The sequence below is a fragment of the Hyla sarda genome, chromosome 5 (assembly GCF_029499605.1).
Source record: "Hyla sarda isolate aHylSar1 chromosome 5, aHylSar1.hap1, whole genome shotgun sequence".
Taxonomy (NCBI): domain Eukaryota; kingdom Metazoa; phylum Chordata; class Amphibia; order Anura; family Hylidae; genus Hyla; species Hyla sarda.
In genome coordinates this window covers 275,100,652-275,121,603 of record NC_079193.1, presented here as the reverse complement: position 1 = coordinate 275,121,603, position 20,952 = coordinate 275,100,652, and the positions used below count along the sequence as shown (strand labels likewise).

The window sequence follows — 20,952 nt, the reverse complement described above, 5'->3', positions numbered from 1 at the left end:
TTAGAATGCTGGTGCGGGCGGCTGGGGTCGTGACATCACGAACACGCCCCTTGTGATGTCACACCACACCCCCTCAATGCAAGTCTATGGGAGGGGGCTTGGCGGCCACCACACCCCCTCCCATAGACTTGCATTGAGCGGTTGTGGTGTGACATCATGAGGGGCATGGCCATGACATCACGACCCCCCGATGCCCGCTCCAAGTGTTCGGAACAAAATGTTTTGAATGCTGGGGCAGCGGAGTACCCCTTTAATAGCTCCGTCACAGGGCTTTTCCATGTTCTGCTACTTACAGGACCATATATTAGGGGACTGTAGAGATTTTAACTCTGCAGTATGTTAGGAATATACAGTGTAATATTTCAAAATCTTTTGTATAAACAAATATGTTTGCAGTATATGTTATTCCATAAATAGTTTTTTTTTTCTTTCTTGGGTTTTGTCTATTAGATTGCTTGTATTCAGACAAATTGAACCTGCTGCTACAATTGTATTTCTTCCCACAACTATTAATGTTATGAACTGTGATATTGTTGATTGCATTGTTACCTTGTCTTTTTAATACAACATTTTATACATAGTGAGAAATGATCCTTTTTTGTGGCTTTTATAGAAAAAGCCTTTAAGTGCAACCCAGGGCCTATACTTTGTTTTGTTATCTACAAAATATATTGCTGAGGTTTATACAGGAATGTGCTTTCCATTTTGCAAGGGGATATTATAGCTGGTAAATAGTTGTTCTTTTTTCAAAAGAACTTTGTAAAATCTTTTATGTGCTAAACTTTCCTCATATAAGATCTTTGCAGAATAACTTGCTGCTTGCTAAACTTTAAGAGAATGGATGCTGTGTTCTCATATAAAGACTCTCTACCAGAAACCCATTTTCTTCTAAGTTCTAAAGTGGAGAACATAAAAGGATTGTTGCTGCTCTGTCGCTTTTGTGATATATATATATATGGCAAAACATCCTTGTAGACAGTGGGAAGCCTTTTGTCTGCATGGACCTAATTGTCCAAACACCTCATGGAACCCAATATAATCTACTGACCCAAGAAGCTCTACACCTTGTTTCCTGAAGGCTTCTTCCATGGTATCTGATAGTCCTATAATTCAGATTCATCACCAGTTGTTACCAAAACAAAAATGCACAAAAACAAATGTATTGCTGCTTTGAGATGCTCTATTTATCTTATTTTCAATAGGGGAATATGCAAATCAGCTCATTACATCACCTTTTCAGGCGATGTTCCCTGGTATCAGCTTAGCTCCAGTTACAGAATATAAAAGCTAATCGGGATTAATGCCAAGCCAGAACTCTCTCTCCAGAAGGAAAGAGTACCCATCTACACACATGTTATTTGTCTTGTAGAATTTTCATTTATTATGTCTGTACTTTATCTAAAATGTTTGATAATCCACCATCTGTGGGGCCTGATGTTGATGAATAGAATTAAATGTACAAATGTTTACTATATTTGTCATAATACTATAGCAAAGCTTGTGATAATTCTATTTTTGTGTTTCATTATACTGTACAGTAATCCATAAGCAATTCACATGTTGAAAAATAGTTTCATAATTTGTCTTGATATGTTTATAATCCTGTGCTAGTTTTACTTAAAATATAATGTAATGTCTGTCTGATTATGAGTTTAATCTATTATCGGAATAACCATATAAAAAGAATTTACCATATGTAGGCTATGTTCACATACAGTTTTTGGCCACATCTTTTTACAAACAAAAAAAAGTCTGTTGCAATCTTTTGATAATGGTAAATGTTATTTTTTCATAAAACTGTTGAATAATTTAGTTCTATTGAATTTAAATAGCGTAACTGGGAAAAGACAGCTGTTTTTCGTCGATCCTATGAGCAGTAAAATAGGCAAACAAAGGCTGAGTTTTGGAATAAGTACATAATAAAATTCTACCAATATTATAATTTTTTTTTTCAGGTGACCATGCCCAGCTGAGTCTGAAAATTGGCTCTCTTGATGATGGAATCTATAACATTCCAATTCAGATCACAGATTCAGGAAACCCTGCAATGTCAAACACTTCATATCTCCGAGTTAAAGTCTGTTCCTGCGACATGAATGGATACTGTAGCGGAGTGGCTCCCATCATTGGCACTGGACTGGGAACAGGGGCCATCATTGCAATTCTTCTGTGCATCATTATTTTGCTCAGTAAGTATACCCGGAATTGAATGCCAGTGTAAATTTGTTAATGGAGGCCTTTTATTATCACATTTCAGGACCAATCACTTTGTGAAAATTCCAAATATTGCTGTAGCATAATTCTTCCTCTTTTAGCACCTGCATAAATAAATGAATCATAGTCCTTAAAGGTTGGGCTTAAAAAGAAAAAAAAATAGTATTCACCTGCTGCAGTCCCCTGCTACTGCTGTTCTTCTAACCTTGCCTGGTCTCTACTGTTCACAATTTCCTAGTGACCTCTTGACATAAGAAAGTGTCCACTCAGCCAGTCATTGGCTGTATCTGTTACCTGCCTTAGGCAGTAATTTGCTGATTGTGGTGAGAGGAAGCCCACATGTAGTAAGTTTCAGAAACTGGGCAACGTTAGAACATCAAAGGCAGGAGATCATGGCATGTAAGAATTGCTTTTTTTTTTTTTAACTTTAGCACAGCTTGGCCACTATTGAATAGTAAAAAAAAATGCTTGTCAGCTCCTTTACACATTTTCAGTCAAATGTCAATAAGAAAAGACGGGGTTGATGCAGGATAATCTCCAAACATCAGTCACTGGATTCCTGCTTTAATGCAACTCTCCAGTTTTTTAATCTTCTTAAGAACAGCATCCGGAGGAATCAAGATATATAGTTTTCTTTAAATGGGTATTCTGCTGTCCTCAAAAACTTTGTAGAATGCTGGTACTATAAAAAAAAAAGAAAAATACTTATCTCCCCTGGTCCTTCACCACTCCTTCTTCTGCTTGTGTTGCCTTTCCTACCGATCCCTCACTGTTCATCTCTTTTGCCTGCTTCTGAGATAAGAGGTCAGAGCAGGACCTGCCCGCTCAACCAATCATTGTCCATTGTTTTGACCCATCTCAGCCATTACTTGGCTGAGCAGGCAGGTCCTGCTCTGATATCTCGTCTTAGGAGCAGGCAGAAGAGAAGAGCAGCAAGGGACCAGTACGAGCCGCAACAGGTGCTGAAGCGGGACCTGCGGGAGACCAGGGGTAGGTAAGCATCTTTTTTTTCTACAGTACCAGCATTATATCAAGGTTTTTGGGGACACCGGAATAGTTTCTGTATATTTATGTAAAAATAAATGCCTCAATTATGTTTGGACTTGTAGACCTGTGTCCTGCTTTCTCCGCCCACAGCTTGTCTTGTTTACAAGCTCAGCCTGTGTGAGTGAAGCAGGGCAGAACTCACAAGGATTCTCTGTGGGAATGGTATGGTTTCCTTCCTTAGACAAGAATAAGAAAGAAACTTGCCTCAATGATCAAATAGGAAAAAAAAACAGCAATGCTGCCAGCACACTGAGGAAGACACATGTAGCACAGCTAAAAAACAATCCACAAACCACATAAATAATTCTAGCAGTTCTGTATTTTTCTCTAGTACTCTTAAGATTGCTGCAGTTGTGATGGATGTTATCATCATCTGTCATGTCATGTGTAATAGGAGAAACAGGCTGAGATTCGGATTCTGCCTCCTCTTATTGTTTACTTGTAATGCTGGGTTAAGAAATAATGCTAATGATACAAGTGTCAACATAAAATGTTTAATAAATGATTTTTTTGCAAATCACAATGACAGATTACATTGAGCATGTCATTCTACCGGTAGTGGAAGCAAGCAATATCTCTATGGGTGCAGTACATCATTTCCAGTAGGAAATAGTCTATGACAGCGCTGTGTGTTATGAGTTTACACAATCCCATTCAGTCATTTTAACAACAAATATGGCTGTTAGGACAACTCTTATTGGATTGTCACTCAGCTTTTCTGGAGGAAAATCCGCCTAGTTATGTCTCAGTATATTAGGAAGCCCTTGTGACAATTGCTTGCAACCTTGTTATTGTAAAACTGAAAGATTATGTTATAAATGTAACTTATAAGGACAATTAAGATATTGACCATATTCTTTGACTATTGGAAAACACCCAGGATTTATAAGCAGGCTATAGTAAAATAATATTTTGTACTGGTGGCCTAAGGACATGGATTGTATAGTGTAGTGCAGTAGTCTTCAACCTGCAGACCTCCAGATGTTGCAAAACTACAACTCCCAACATGCCCGGACAGCCAACGGCTGTCCGGGCATGTTGGGAGTTGTAGTTTTGCAACATCTAGAGGTCCGCAGGTTGAAGACCACTGGTGTAGTGGCTTATTAGGGTGCATTCACATCTCATTTTTGCAATACGGTTGCCGTATCCGGTTTTAGCAAAAAAAAAACGTATTGAACCGTATTCCAAACCGTATGCATAGACATTACTTTGAAAACCGTATGACAACCGTAGCATGCGGTTGCGTACGTTTTTGCTTCATTTACGGTTGTATGCAGGTTTTTTTCCGCACACAAAACCGTAGTCTACTACGGTTTGAAGTCCGGTTGAAAATCCGTATCCAACCTGTATACGGTTATTTTAAAATGGAGTTCTATGGGAACCGTATTGAACCGTATGTGCGTACGGTTACATCCGGTTTGCACAATACTGTTTTTCTTTCTATTTAATTTTTTTGGGGAAATTCAATAAAAAAAGAACTTTATTTAAAATGTTGACAAAAATAAAACGGTATTCTGTTTTTTTTTTTCAATGATAACGTATGCAAACGGACATCCGTTTTCAAACCGTATACGGTTTAAAAACGTGAGGAGGTATATACGGTTGCATACGTTTCGGACCGGTTTGGAGACATACGTTTTTGGTACAGAAACGGGATACGGGACCCATATTGCAAAAACGAGATGTGAATGCAGCCTTACTTGGTGAATGAATTAATAAAAACATTATACATGTATATCACAGCTTTTTCCAAAGTGTGCGCATTGCTTGGTCAATGAACAACTGTGTGCACTGGGTATACCCTTACTCAATCAAACTGTTTACAGCTGCTTTGATGGGAACTGTGTATATACTATTGTTTGCCAAATTTATCTTCATTATAGATGTAAATATTAACTAGGGATGTGCAAAAGAAAACAAAAAGTCATCAACAATTAATTGGCTTATACAGTAAATAGTAGCAAATAAGGCAAATGGTGAGGAGCCAGTGTACTTGTTTGAATCCAAATTTACTTCCTGTGCAGTTCTAAATAGCAGTTCTAACAGTTTAGAAATTGTTTGCTTGGATTATATAGGCCCACATTTATCATTGTCTTTAGACTGTTTTTTGTGCCTTTTTTTTGCCCCTTTTTGTTTACACATTTCTGCTGATTTTGAGTTGCAATCCACTGATTTTGGCAATACACATGATATGGAAGGGATTTATCATTGAGCCTTTTTGTAAAAAGGAGCAAAAAAAGGCGCAAAGCCACTGAAAAGTCTCTAAAACGACACCAGCCCAGACATGGTGTAGCTTTTTGGTGTATGTGTAGACAGAAATTTCAGAAAATGTGACCTGCACAAAATTCATCAAAGCTCTTTTACCTTTTAATAAATTTGGTGCTCCTACACATTATCAGCACGCAAAAAAAAGGTGTAAAGAAATACTTCACTTGCACTGCAATGATAAATGTGGGCCTATAACTTTACAATAACTGGTCAATGTGCCCTGCTAGTAAGCTGAACATAATGTTCACATGGCATTAAAGGGGTACTCCGGTGGAATTTTTTAAATTTTTTTTAAATCAACTGGTGCCAGAAAGTTAAACAGATTTGTAATTTACTTCTATTAAAAAAATCTTAATCATTCTAGTACTTATTAGCTGCTGAATACTACAGAGGAAAATCTTTTATTTTTGGAACACAGAACTCTCTGCTGACATCACGAGCACAGTGCTCTCTGCTGACCTCTCTGTCCATTTTATGAACTGTCCATAGCAGCATATGTTTTCTATGGGGATTTTTTCCTACTCTCGAAAGTTCTTAAAATGGACAGAGGTGTCAGCAGAGAGCACTGTGGTCATGATGTCAGCAGAGAGCTCTGTGTTCCAAAAAGAAAATAATTTCCTCTGTAGTATTCAGCAGCTAATAAGTACTGGAAGGATTAAGATTTTGTAATAGAAGTCATTTACAAATCTGTTTAACTTTCTGGCACCAGTTGATTAAAAAAAAAAAAAAAATTCCACCGGAGTACCCCTTTAACGTTTTCCACCGGAATACCCCTTTAAGCTTCCTTTCTTGCAATACACTGATTATATATTCTGGCCAGGAAGGACATCTAGAAGCAGCACGCAGTGATGAGGCAGAGTGCTTATGAGTGCTCAGCCTAGTCCTTAACCCCTTAAGGACCAGGCGTTTTTTGTTTTTTTGCACTTTTGTTTTTTCCTCCCTACCTTTAAAAAATCATAACTCTTTAAATTTTGCACCTGAAAATCTGTATTATGGCGTATTTTTTGCGCCACCAATTCTACTTTGTAATGACGTCAGTCATTGTACCCAAAAATCTATGGCGAAATGGAAAAAAGAATCATTGTGCGACAGAATTGAAAAAAAAATGCCATTTTATAACTTTTGGGGGCTTCCGTTTCTACGTAGTACATTTTTCGTTAAAAATGACACCTTTTCTTTATTCTCTAGGTCCATACGGTTAAAATGATACCCTACTTGTATAGGTTTGATTTTGTATTACTACTGAAAAAAAATCATAAAGACATGCAGGAAAATTTATACGTTTAAAATTGCCACTTTCTGAGCCCTATAAGTTTTTTATTTTTCCATGTTCAGGGAGCTATGAGGGCTCATTTTTTGTGCCGTGATCTGAAGTTTTTGTCGGTACCATTTTTGCATTGATCAGACTTTTTGATCGCTTTTTATTTATCTTTTCATGATATAAAAAGTGACCAAAAATACGCTATTTTGGACTTTGGAATTTTTTTGCGCGTACGCCATTGAACGTGCGGTTTAAAAAGATGTATATTTTTATAATTCGGACATTTCCGCACGCGGCGATACCACATATGTTTATTTTTATGTACACAGTTTTTTTTTTATTCTTGAAAATGCCGGGTGATTCAAACTTTTATTAGGGGAAGGGATCATTGAAAGGCTTAATGATTTTTTTACACTTTTCTTATGTCATATTATAGCCCCCAGGGGGGGCTATAACATTGCATGTACTGATCTTTACCACTGATTGATGCATCTCCATAGGAATGCATCAATCAGTGTTTTCGGCGATTGAATGCTCAAGCCTGGATCTCTTGGCTTGAAGCATTCATTCGGCGATCGGACTGCAGGAAGGAAGGTAAGAGACCTTCCTCCTGTAGTACAGCTGTTCGGGATGCTGCAATTATACCGCGGCGATCCCGAACAGCTCCCTGAGCTAACCGGCACATTTTACTTTCACTTTTAGCCGCGCGGCTTAGCTTTGAGCGCGGCTTCACTATGACGCCGGGCCCGCCGTGATATGATGAGTGGTTACCGTGTAATCCCGCGTTATATCATGGGAGCGGGACTAGGGGCGTAAGTTTATGCGCTTGGTCCTTAACAGGTTAAAGGGCTACTCCGGTGGAGAACTTTTTTTTTTTTTTTTTTTTTAAATCAACTGATGCCAGAAAGTTAAACAGATTTGTACATTACTTCTATTAAAAAATCTTAATCCTTCCAGTAGTTATTAGCAGCTGTATACTACAGAAGAAATTATTTTCTTTTTGGATTTCTTTTCTGTCACGACCACAGTGCTCTCTGCTGACACCTCTGTCCATGTCAGGAACTGTCCAGAGCAGGAGAAAATCCCCATTGCAAACATAGGCTGCTCTGGACAGTTCCAAAAATGGACAGAGATGTCAGCAGAAAGCACTGTGGTCATGACAGAAAAATCCAAAAAGAAAATAATTTCCTCTGTAGTATACAGCCGCTAATAAGTACTGGAAGGATTAGGAATTTTTAATAGAAGTAATTTACAAATCTGTTTAACTTTCTGGCACCAGTTGATTAAAAAAAAAAAAAAAAAGTTTTCCGCCGGAGTACCCCTTTAAAGGGGTACTCCACTGGCCAGCATTTGGAATATTAACTTCTAAATGCTGTGTGCGCACTGCAGGGGTCGGCCACACCCTTTTGCGCTGTCAGACCATGCCCCCTCAATTCAAGTCTATGGGAGGGGGCGTGACAGCCGTCACACCCCCTCCCATGGACTTGCATTGAGGGGGCGAGGCCTGATGATACAAGGGGGCGTGGCCGATCCCCGCAGAGAGCACACAGCGTTTGGAACATTTAGTTCACTTGCCAGTGGAGTACCCCTTTAAGAAGGGTTGTCATATATCATTTTAGTGCATATTGAGTTAATATGGGGGGCGAGGGCTGTTCAAGATCCTCATCTCTTGGCCAGAAAGGAGAGCAGCTGTAAAGAGTATCTCACCTTGGAGTATGTGCCCTGTCCTACATTACACATACTATCCATGTATGTGATTTAGCACTGTATACTGCTTCATTTATCATGTGAACACTTACTGCTAGGTGGCCCCACAAATTACAGCTCATTGCAGGAGGTCCCAGAAGTAGGACACTTTGTGATCAGCTTATTGTCAAGAGACCCTTCAAGAATGTAGGACTTGTCCAAAGGGAAGAACCCCTATATGGAAGCTGACTTGGATGTGTTGCACTGCTTTGCCCCCCTGACTGCAGACTATAACATACAGGGACATTTTAGCAACATGTTTTCTTAATGAAAAGTGAATTCTGTAGTATGAAAAATATGGTTTATTTAATGGTGATTTTGGGGAAGATGCTCTGTAAGTAGAACATCTTCAAAAATTATGCATATTTTACATATTACCATAGCAATAGAATCCAAGGGAACGTCAGACAAGAGCTGTAATCTCGCAAAATCAAATAACAAGATCAGAATGTGTATTGTTGGAAACATCTGCAGCACAGATGATTTACAGGCTTTCAGATGGTTTTTATGTTGCACAGATTTGTTTTACAGTTGTTAAAACCGATGTCGAAGGCAAATTGATTTACTTGTTCAAGTTAAAGTGTATTAATATTTAAAAGCCTTAGTTAAACTAATTGCTTTACTTAATTTGTCTACAAGAGAAATCAGATATGTTCAAAGCAAGATTTGAAAATAATTGGGTGAAAATTCCATTATGGGCTCAAGCCAAATATCACATTACTATTAGTCTCCCTTTGTATTGCGCAAATTAATGAATCTGCTGGTGCTTTAGTCACAAATTGCAATCATTAAATGTACGCCTTTAACTACAGTCCTTTCTATGTTTTACTCATTATTATTATTATTATTTGTGTGTGACAGCTCTGGTATTGATGTTTGTGGTATGGATGAAACGTCGCGATAAGGAAAGGCAAGCCAAACAGCTTCTCATTGACCCTGAGGATGATGTCAGAGACAATATCTTGAAGTATGATGAAGAAGGTGGAGGAGAGGAAGATCAGGTAATAATTCTTCATATGCAAGAAATTCATTCTTTGAGAACAGTGTGATAATCTGGGAGCTTGTTGGAGATGATCTATTTTTCCAGCCATGCTTTCTATAGCGCACATCAATAGTCTCTGGACTGCACAAGAGGAATGTAACGTAAGTTGGACACCACAAGTTTAGAAAAAAATTGAAATAGTGCAGTCCGATTTAGATATTTTACTGTAAGGTCAGACAATCAGTTTAATTGGCTAGAGGTTTATCTTATAAATAGAGCTGATAATATTTACAAACTGGAGAACTGGAGATATGTTATAGGGATAGACCGATATGTTTTTTTTAGGGCTGATACCGATACTCTCTGGAGGTTAGTGCCGATAGCCGAGAACTTATACTGGTATCCCCCCCTCCCGGCAACACCGCTGCAGATCATTGATTTAAAGTGGGCGCTTTAATTCAATGAACTGCAGCGGCTTTTGTGGTGCCAGAGACCACCACCGCCACCCGCTTTTCTCCCCCTGCCTGTCCTAGGGTCCTGAGTCCTATCACCGACAACAACAAACACACCCCCCCCCCCCCCACCACCGCACCGCATCCCCCCACCACCACCGCGCCGCACTGTCCCGGCCAGAGACCACCGCTGCCGCTGCCCCATTGCCCCCCCCATACCCGGTTTTATAATTACCTGTTCCCGGGTCCTGGGGGCCACGCTTCTTCTGGCTCCTGCGGCATCCTCCTGAGCTGTCACTGTGCGCACTGACGGTGACGTTGCGTTGAGGACGTCACTCATCATTACGCTGTGCAGCGCACATCGTAACACAGGATGTGCAGGAGACAGAAATAGTGCGGACCCTGGGCCCCGGGAACAGGTAATTATAAAACCGCAAATGGAGGAGGCAATGGAGCAGTGGCGGAGGCGGTCTCTGGCCGGGGCGGTGTGCGGCACGGTGGTGCGGGGGGCGGGGCATTATCGGATTATCAGCAAGGTAATTGCCGATACCGATAACGTCCAAAATCATGAATATCGGGCGATAATATCGGCCAAACCGATAATCGGTCGATCCCTAATATGTGAGATATATTAGATATGCAGTCTATACAGTAAAATTGGGAAGCCACCTTTCTGGATCACTGTAATGACAATACAATTACTATGTCCTTAAAATAATATGTCCTCACAGGGGACAATAAATGCCATTTTCTCCACAATAATGGAGATGACAATATACGATTGTTGCTTGTTTCACAAGGCCTGGTCCTAAACCTTATCATTGTCAGTCACACATCCCCTGTTTACACAGGAAGATATGCGGCTGATAACAATGATTTTATTGATCATACTAAGGATACGATTAGCCGACAAATAAGCTTTATCGCCAGCTTGTTGTTGGCTATTTTACATGGGAACAAACATTTCTAGGATTGCTCATTCAACTGATAATCAGCCTCTGTACAGTAAAAGGGCCTTTTCTTTCTAGTTTATGATGGAAATACCATAGTGTGTAATACACACGGTACAAAGGAATAAAATATTCAAACCAAAATTATTGTGTTCATTCTCATTCCTCCTTTCATTTGCTTTTCTTTTGAGCTGCAAAATACATCAAAGTGAAAATCTATTGTAAGCATTATACAGCGTGGGGTCTTTGAATGTCCATGATATAAGTATGTTTTGTAAATCCATCAAGTTTACTTATGTTGGTATGTAAAGAGCGTATTTGTATAACCGTGTGTTAGCATGGAAACATGCGTGGAATGGAAGGCCATTGTATCACAAGCGGTTATACAGTAGTAAAATAAACCTGGCTAAGATGATGTCACCTGCATTCCTCTGTGTTTCAGTACTGCTGTGTATTTTAAAGTGGAAAGTAAATGTTACATCTTGTAAAATAAGAAACACAACTTCCTATTTCACACATAATAAATTAACATAAAAATACGTTTTTTTTTTTTCTTCTTAAGGTGTTGATTGCACCAGAAAGCTCCAAGGTGTTTTGTCACCTAAATCAAACACCTCCCGTGAACAACGCATATCATAATTTTAATTATTGCTCATAACTAAGGCGTGCAAAATCAGTCTGCACGTGGTCATACTGTAAGATTTGCAGAAGAATTCAGTGTAAATATAGTCTCATTGTTGCTATTTTATTTTTCTTTCATAACAAGCATTTTTTTTTCTTTTTTTTATAGGACTATGATTTAAGCCAGTTGCAACAGCCGGATACAGTAGAACCAGATACCATTAAGCCTGTGGGGATACGACGTATGGATGAAAGACCAATTCACGCAGAGCCTCAGTATCCTGTCCGATCAGCTGCTCCACATCCTGGTGATATCGGAGACTTCATCAATGAGGTGAATTACAGTGCATTTAGTGCATTGAGAAATATTTCAAAGTATTTCTTCTGCTAATCCATACTCCTTAACCAAAGCTGCTATTGGGATTATAATACTGAAACTAGAGTCATATTTTGTCTTCACATTTGCGTTTATAGTATAACATTATATCTATCTATCCATTCATACATCTATCTGTCTACAAAACTGATAATAGAGAGCTGAAATACAAAGCTTGCCTGCCTGCAAACATTTAAGAAGTACACCATAAGAAGAAATATAAGTAGTGAAACTTGACAGTTTAAGAATGCACTAGATTTTTCACAATGAATAAGGCTGTTTGACAAATCTGTTGCATTCTTAGACTGCCTAATGTAAATTTAGACCAGCTCTTAGTTGGCCTAAACTCCACCAAGATTTTGTGCATGTTGTCACTGGTTTTATCGACACCACACCATCATTACCAAGACCACAGCTCGGAAAAATCTTCAAAAAGGCTAAAACTCATGGTAAGGCCCCTTTTACGCTGCTGTTGCTCCCCATTGAGAACGGCCATCAAAGTCTCTTATAGTTTTTTTCCTGACTTTAACGGCCGTTCTCATAATTTACTATAATGGGGGCCTCCAGGTGCCATTTTGAATAGCGGGAGAAAGAGACGGCACATGCATTAATTTCTCTCCCACTATTCTGCCCAGCATTCCCGACGGCCGTCACACTGCCTTGTCCTAACGGCAGTGTGAAAGAAGCCTCAATGGAATTCAAGTCATGTAGGACAGTTTTTTGGTGCAAATTGCACCAGCACTGTCCATCCTTACATAGCAAACCTGGGCCAATGTGTGTAGCTCTGTTTGACTGTACATCCAAATAGATACTTATCAGTTACGTAAGAAATAATTGGAATCATTGACCCTAGAACACATTTATGAATCAATTTACATCAATTTTGTCTGTAAACTGAGCCTAAATTAGTTTTAAATATGGGCCACTGGATCATTTTTCAGTGCTCAAAAGTGCCTGAAATAGTGGGTGTGTCTTACTAAAAGTGGGCAAGGCCGGCAATGTGTTTTTTTGTTTGTTTTTTTAAATTTAAGTTTACATCAACTATGCAACTGTTTTAAAATTGGTTAATTCACATTAAAAGCTCTTTGTGAGTAAACTTGGAGACAGATAGACATCTGCAGTATTTTACAGTAATCACTAAATAGATTATATATACAGTATATATATATATATATATATATATATATATATATATATATATATATATAACATTTTAACCTCTTTAAAAACCATTAAAAACATTGACCTGTAGTGCTAATATAATATTTGATGTATGTCAATTTTAGTGTCAGACATGCTGCAGAATTATGTGCGCAGGCCGGCATGTGCTGAGAATAAGCTACAAACCTCTAGTTTAAGGGTTTTTCCCATATTATAAAGTGATAGCATATCTCTAGGATATGCCATCAATTGTTAATTGGTGGAGCCTGACCTGCATCCCTTTTTAGGTTTTTCTGGGCGCCTCTAGAAACAAAGCAGTTAACTGCAGCCAACTCCATTTACTCAAATTGGGCCACAATGTAGCTTCCTGAACAGTAGGTGGTCTGAGTGCCACTGTAAAGGAGAAAAAGTGAAGGGAACACCCCACTGCATCTCCCTCCATTATATGTCCTAGCATTATGCCATTACTTCATAAGTTGGGAAAACCCCTTTAACACCCATCTGGCACTTATTTCCTCTTGGTTTCAAGGAATACAGTGCTTGTCCTTAACATTTAATGAATGATAAAGGTGTCAACTCTATACCTTTATGCTTCTAAAAGAACTGGCTACTGTATTCACAGGAGGAATCAATTTGGCTGGAAAATAATAGTCTACCAGTACTGCATTGTCTCTTAAATTCAATTATAAACCAAATTTAATAATAGTTAATTTTTATTTCCCTCACGTCTCCCCCTTTCAGATGGTGAGAATGGTTGAAATTCAATACCTTTATAATTACCAAGAGTTGTTTCAAATAGGATTAGTGTATAGAGAAGCCAAATTAAATCAATTATGTAAGTGCTTTATACACTTGTCTTGGGAGGCATAACAGCCCTGTGAGTTGGTTTTTAAGTTATTCAAGCAAAGCAGGCAGTGTACATTACAATAGTGAAGGGCAAAACGTCTTCCTTGATTTACTTGGTTAATGTTTTGCCCGCTAGATGCATAGGACAAAATGTGGTCGATGTCATATCTATATAATAGAGATGACTTATAAACATTGCTTATTTATATTATTAGTACTATTCTCCTAAACTTTCACTTTTATGAGCTTTTATAATCATCCATCATACCTATAAACTGTAGCCAATTGATACTCTCACAAGAATTTCGTAAATATCTAAATAAGGCACAAGAACAGGAAGTCAGCTACTGTATATGGCTTTTCCAAATTGTAATGGCAAAAAAAATAAAACAAGTTTCAAATTTATTATGACAGTGGGATCCTAGTATATACTAGGTTATATAGCACAGTTGAGTATTGTCTCTTCTGTTTGTGACTCTCCTTCATATTGTGTATGGTCATTGCATATACAAATAACAGTGTGATCTCCTAACATCAGTGCTATACATTGGCCAGAAAACACTGCTATAAAACAGTGCTGTACATTGGCCAGAAAACACTGGCAAAACAACAGTGACAGGGTACGTTCACACGAGCGGATTTTCGCTGCAGATTTCGCTGCAGATCCGCTGGTGAAGGTCCGCTCTATGCTGTCTTTACATGTGCCTGCTCGTAGCGGCAATACGCTGCTATGAGCAGACACACTGCAATATGTGAGTCGCAGTATACTCGCACATCGCGAGAGCTCTCTGCCTAGCTAAGAGCAGGGAGAGTGGCCGTGATGTGCGAGTATGCCGTGCAGATCGCTGCAGTGTGTCTGCTCGGCGCGGCGTATTGCCGCTACGAGCAGGCACATGTAAAAAGATAGCATAGAGCGGGCCTTCGCCAGTGGATCCGCAGCGTAAAATAAGCTGCAAATCCGCTCGTGTGAACGTACCCTTAGACTAGGTTTCCACACAGGTTATCCTGGTGTTTTTTTGGGGAAAACTGCCACTTCAGTGTTTGAGCCAAAGTCAAAAGTGGATCCAGAAGGAAAATTAAGTATAAGTCCTTCCTTCATATTTCCCATTCTGGTATTTCTGGCTTTGGCTCGAAAACTGCAGTGGCAGTTTCCCCAACAACACCAGAAATAAACCTGTGTGGAAACCTAGTCTTATACAGTGTCACAATTTGCTGCAAAAGGTTATGTTCACACATACTGTATCCATTGTGGATTTTATAATGTGTTTAACTATTTATTCTGTGTTCAACTATTCATTTATATTTTACACAGAATAAAGTCTGCATAATAAAATCCAAAAGTGTATTCAGTATGTTTAAACAAATCCACCCATGTACTGTACAATGCCTAAATATCAGTGCCAAATTATATAAGTACAGAGGGACAATGCTGATGTTTGGCATTTCAACATTGCCATCGTTCATGTGGATAAAGAGCTCAATGAAGGTAAGTAGTCCTGGATCTCTTTGTAGATTTGCAATAGTGTGTGTGAATCAGACATATAGAAATGGTTCATGTGTTGCGGCCCCAGGGCAGGCATGTGTGTAGCGTTTGTCAATGCCTAATGTGTGTATAAACTTTATTGAATGTCTACAAGTGTCAGGACTACTAACCTACATTATATAAATATGGATGTACAGTATTTAAAGGGATACTCTGGTGAAAAACAATTTTTGTAATCAACTGGTGCCAGAATGTTAAACAGATTTGTAAATTACTTCTATTTAAAAATATTAATTCTTCCCGTACCTAGCTGCTGTATGCTTCACATTACATTTATTTTCTGTCTGACCACAGTGCTCTCTGCTGACACCTCTGTCTGTCTCAGGAACTGTAAAGAGCAGGAGCAAATCCCCATAGCAAACCTATCCAGCTCTGGACAGTCCCTGACATGGACAGAGGTGTCAGCAGAGAGCACTGTGGACAGACAGAAAATAAATGTAAAAAGAAAAGACCTTCCTCTGGAGCATACAGCAGCTGATAAGTACTGCAAGGGTTAAGATTTTTAAATAGAAGTAATTTACAAATCTAAATAAAAATAGGCAGGAAAAGGGAGAGCACACTAGAGGCAAACTTCACCTGGACTGGAATGCGGCTTGATCCCGGTAACTAACTGTGGGTCTCCTGCGGGGTGCACACACACAAGCATGAAGTATCAACAATAATGAATAAAGAAATACGTAGGTGCACTCACCGCTTGGCGGAGACAGCTGTGTGGCGGGGTCCGGTTCACGGGGAGCTGGATCTCAGCATCGGCGCAGGAAGTGTGGCGCTCCAAGGAGCGCCACATTTCCTGCGCAGATGCTGAGATCCAGCTCCCCTTGAACCTGGACTCCGCCAGGCAGCTGTCTCCGCCGAACGGTGTGCATGGCAGGGTCCGGTTCACGGGGAGCTGGATCTCAGCATCGGCGCAGGAAGCGTCGATTCTGAGATCCAGCTCCCCGTGAACCGGACCCCGCCACGCAGCTGTCTCCGCCGAGCAGTGAGTGCACCTATGTATTTCTTTATTCATCATAATTTACAAATCTGTTTAACTTTCACCAGTTGATGAAATAAAAAGTCTCACCGGAGTACCCCTTTAAACCCAGTTCACCTGGGCCCAGTCCGTGTTCCTTTTCACCTGTAAACCTTCATAGTGATCCTGAGGGATCCACAAGTAGAAACTCCACCCTTTAGGGCCTTACTAATGTGTGTTAGACTGTTTTTACTTTATAGTTAATTAATCATAAAACATTTTTTTTAACAAGTAATTTCCATGTTATCTATAGGCACCAATCAGATTATATTTTTAGAGAGCAGGTTTGAAATAGGTGAACACAGTGCAGTGATGGTTGCAATGAGCAGCCAGTGACCTTTTTTTAAATAATTTGTATACATAAGGCTCCTGCCAAAATCACAAAGCCTAAAACCTCTTATTCCAAGTATCCATCTCTTGAGTTTAGGTTTAGTCTTTTTCCCATTAGCTGCTCGATGTGTTTTTACTTAAGTCATGTTTGGTTCTGCCGATTCTTTCATTCATTAGTCTCAATGGCTTACTAAGCTCCGGCACATTCCTCAGTTTAATATCTCTAGAATTCATTCCTTCTCACTTAATTCTACCAACATTGTAATCCACTTAAAAATTATATCTCGGTTTGTCAGCTGTGCCCATTCCAGTCCATGCAAAACTCTTTATTTACAGATTCCTCCATCTATAAAAAAAAAAAAAAATCCTCCTGAACAGTCGCTAATCTTCACGCTGGCCTCCTATCTCCATGAAATTAAGAATTATAACCCTTCCTTGGGAATGCTGTAATCATTTTGTCCTGCTATGTCATCGATCTGTCAGTAATAAAATATTTTCCCTTCTTATTTAACTAGTGTTGTTCAAAGATTTCTAGATTACTAAAATCCATTTATTTCATTTTATATCCTCCCCTAAGAGCTTTTTTATCATGTATATTTTATTATCGCTTATAAATAATACCTATACTTTATTATGGTTTGTTAACCATTTATATTAAATCTAAATATTATTGCTGAAATATTTAATGTTTCTTGCTTTAAAAATACTGTGCCGTGGATTCAGTTATTAATAAAGAACCTTGTCTTTTAACGGATTGTCTATTAATTGGGTCTTTTGGGTTCAGAGGCTCCTAAGATAGATTCCAACGTAGGTATGAATATCTACACTTCTGCTAGTGTTAAAGGGGTATTTCAGGAATCAGAAAAAAAGGCCTTTTTTCTTTCAAAGACCTCTCCCTGTTTGTCTCCAGTTTGGGTGTGGTTCTGCAGCTCAGTTCCATTGAAGTGAATGGTGCCAAGTTGTAAAACCACATCCAAAGTGGAGACAAAAAGGGTGCGGTCTTTGAAAGAAAAAAGGCCTGTTTTTTGATTCCTGGAATACCCCTTTAAAGGGGTAGTCAAGTGGTGAAAAACTTATCCCCTATCCTAAGGATAGTGGATAAGTTTGAGATCGCGGAGGGTCCGACCGCTTGGGCCCCCTGCGATCTCTCTGTACGGGGGCCAAGCTCTCCGGGCAGATAGCGGGTGTCGACCTACGCACGAAGCGGCGGCTGACACGCCCCCTCAATACATCTCTATGGCAGAGCCGGAGATTGCCGAAGGCAGCGCTTCGGCTCTGCCATAGAGTTGTATTGAGGGGGCGTGTCGGCCGCCGCTTCGTGCAGAGGTCGACACGCCCCCTTCCCGCGGGCTGTCGGGGCTCCATACAGGAGATTGCAGGGGGCCCCAGTGGTCGGACCCCCCGCGATCTCAAACTTATCCCCTATCCTTAGGATAGGGGATAAGTTGTTCACCACTGGGTTCACCACTGGACTACTCCTTTAACTGCAGGTAGCCAGATTATGAAGACATTTTTGTTCACAAAAAAAATTTACATTCTGCGTGAGAAAATCAAAACACTGATTTATGTAAAAAATTATATATATTAAGAGCTTATTTAGCACAGACGTTTAAAACTATTTACAGTAAGGCTATGTTCACACAGTGGAATTTCTGAGCAGAATTCGGCAGGAAATTTTTTATTTTTAATATCACTATTTTGGGGTATACAGTATATAATGTATTGAAAAAAATATATTTTGAAGCAGACAGCAGATCTGAAATTTTAGTTTTTGAATGTGTTAAACACTGGGCTAAGGGTCTCCAAATCTCCACCAACAGATGCGTTGGTGGAGAGAAAGGTCAGACATGGTGGATTATCACCACCCCAATCCCACTTGTTCTATGTGGAATAGATGAGTTTCAGTGCTGTTTGGCTGTGGCTTACCCCTCCCCACAGCAAAAACATGACTCCTCAGGCATGCAGAATGTTCATGTGTATGGGGAGGTTGGGAGGCATAACTGTGTGGAAAATGTATGGGCACCTTTATTATAACATTTTTGGACAACAGTCACTCATTGATGTTAGTAGTAATGAGTCATATTTACTTAGTGGTAATTTATCATGGGGATCTATAGCATACATAAACAGTATACACACATTATGTTCTGTTTAATGAGAGAATCGGTATGATCATTATAGCTCAAATCAGGATGGAGATTTGCATTCATATGTTACATATGTTTCATAAGATGTAAACTGGTATCTTTTTTCTTTTATAGGGACTGAAGGCAGCAGACAATGACCCCACGGCTCCACCTTATGACTCTCTCTTAGTGTTTGACTATGAAGGTAGTGGCTCTACTGCAGGCTCTCTAAGCTCCCTGAACTCATCAAGTAGTGGTGGTGAGCAAGATTATGATTACCTAAATGACTGGGGCCCTCGTTTCAAGAAGCTTGCCGATATGTATGGAGGAGGAGATGATTGAACTTTGGAATGAACTTTCGTTTTTGTGGACAAGAACAAACATTTGAACTGATATTCCCAAAAAGCGTAAAGAAGCTTGGCTTTAACTTTGTAGTCTACTAGCACAAGTGCTTGTTTGAAGGCTTTGGCATAGGCTGCAAACCAATTTGGGCTCAGTGGGAATATCAGTCATCCAATACTGTTTGGAAAAAAAAAAAATGATTGAGCTCAGTTACACTTGAATTTTACAGTACAGAAGCACTGGGATTTTATGTGCCTTTTTGTACCTTTTTCAGATCGGATTTAGTTTTATGTTCAACGCTTTAATGGTACTGATTTCTGAAAGGGTGAAAAGACAAGGTATGTTGAGGGTGGGGTGGCGTAAGTAATTACAAGGATTTTCATCATCACGCCTTTTTATTTCTTTTTTTTTTTACGTTGTGTTGCTTTTGTTATAATCTGGTATAAAGAACAAAATTCATTAGAATAACTTTATTAGCTGCAAACAAAACCATGTGATTGACATCTACAGTGCATTATACTTAGTTGTAGGTTTTAGGGTTATTTCATTGGAGGTCTACCAGATTTTGCAGTTGGTTGCAGGAAAAGGGAGTTGTCATATCACCAGTTTTTAGCATAATTGACCTTTTTTTTTGTAGCAGAATTGATTTTTCTTTCACGTGATAGGCACATTTTGGTCTTAATCAATGTACACTCTTTTAATTTGGGTATTTTTCACTTCACTGTAAAAATGGTATGTGTACATAATGTTTTATCTACATAGTCTATAAAGAAGTTTCCAAACTTCAGAACATGTGTATGTATTATTTGGACTATGGATTCAGGTTTTGCATGTTTATATCTTTTTTGCTTTATAAATAAAGTATTTACAAAACAGGTGACAAACATAATTATGTTAAAACAGACAAACTGTAGAATCCGTACACCATTTTTTTTCCTATTATTATTGATTTGGGAGGGTGAAAACTAAAAGTTCTTAGCACAAATGTTTTACATAATTTGTACCAAAAAATAAACAAATCAGATAGGGGCAAAACTGACGTCGGTGGCACTACTAATACATGTTTAAAGGGGTGGGAAGCTTTTAAACTGGAGAGACTTTGACAACGGCTTTGCCTCTGTATTGTGTACCAGAATATAAATGATGCACCTCTGACCCCACGTTCTGAATAAAATGCTAATTTTGGATCTGGTGACTGGTTTGAATTTTTTTCGTTTCCACTTCAACAATTTTGAATGCTGAGAAAAATCCCAAGATGCCCGGAATTCAATGAGAAAAAATGAAAAGTGTATTACTGGAGCTTGCAATAGCTGTTACCTACTTCTTATGTGTTCTGCTGAAAAGAAATCTGATTTCCCTTTTGAATATTGAAGTACAAAAGTATATGGTGAATTTGAGTGGTTGAGGTGTTGCTTGGGAATCTATGTCTTCTATGTGTGTCAGTTGAAGGATACAGTGCTCATTCATTCATGTCTTAAAAAAGAGGGAACATTTAATGAAACCACAAGTGGAACCTACATTTTGCATTACGCTGAACAGTGTTGTTAGTTACTAGTAACAAATGAGAACAAACTTAACACAATAATTTACAATAATTAAAACTTGCCCTTTCATTGAGCCAGGCAGCATGAAAACATAATACATTAGCAGCATTTGTTCCCTTTGGTTCTTACAG

General features: G+C 39.1%; 1 protein-coding gene across 1 annotated transcript in view; it reads left to right on the top strand.

The window, feature by feature from the left end:
* Window positions 1-20,464, top strand: part of CDH2 (cadherin 2) — a 303,149-nt gene extending 282,685 nt beyond the window's left edge. Inside the window, exons 13-16 of the mRNA XM_056521772.1 lie at window positions 1,956-2,189; window positions 9,398-9,537; window positions 11,711-11,875; window positions 19,071-20,464. Of these exons, the coding sequence (XP_056377747.1) occupies window positions 1,956-2,189; window positions 9,398-9,537; window positions 11,711-11,875; window positions 19,071-19,277 (746 nt within the window). The 3' untranslated portion in view covers window positions 19,278-20,464. The remainder of the gene's footprint in view (window positions 1-1,955; window positions 2,190-9,397; window positions 9,538-11,710; window positions 11,876-19,070) is intronic.
* Window positions 20,465-20,952: the final 488 nt, after the last annotated feature.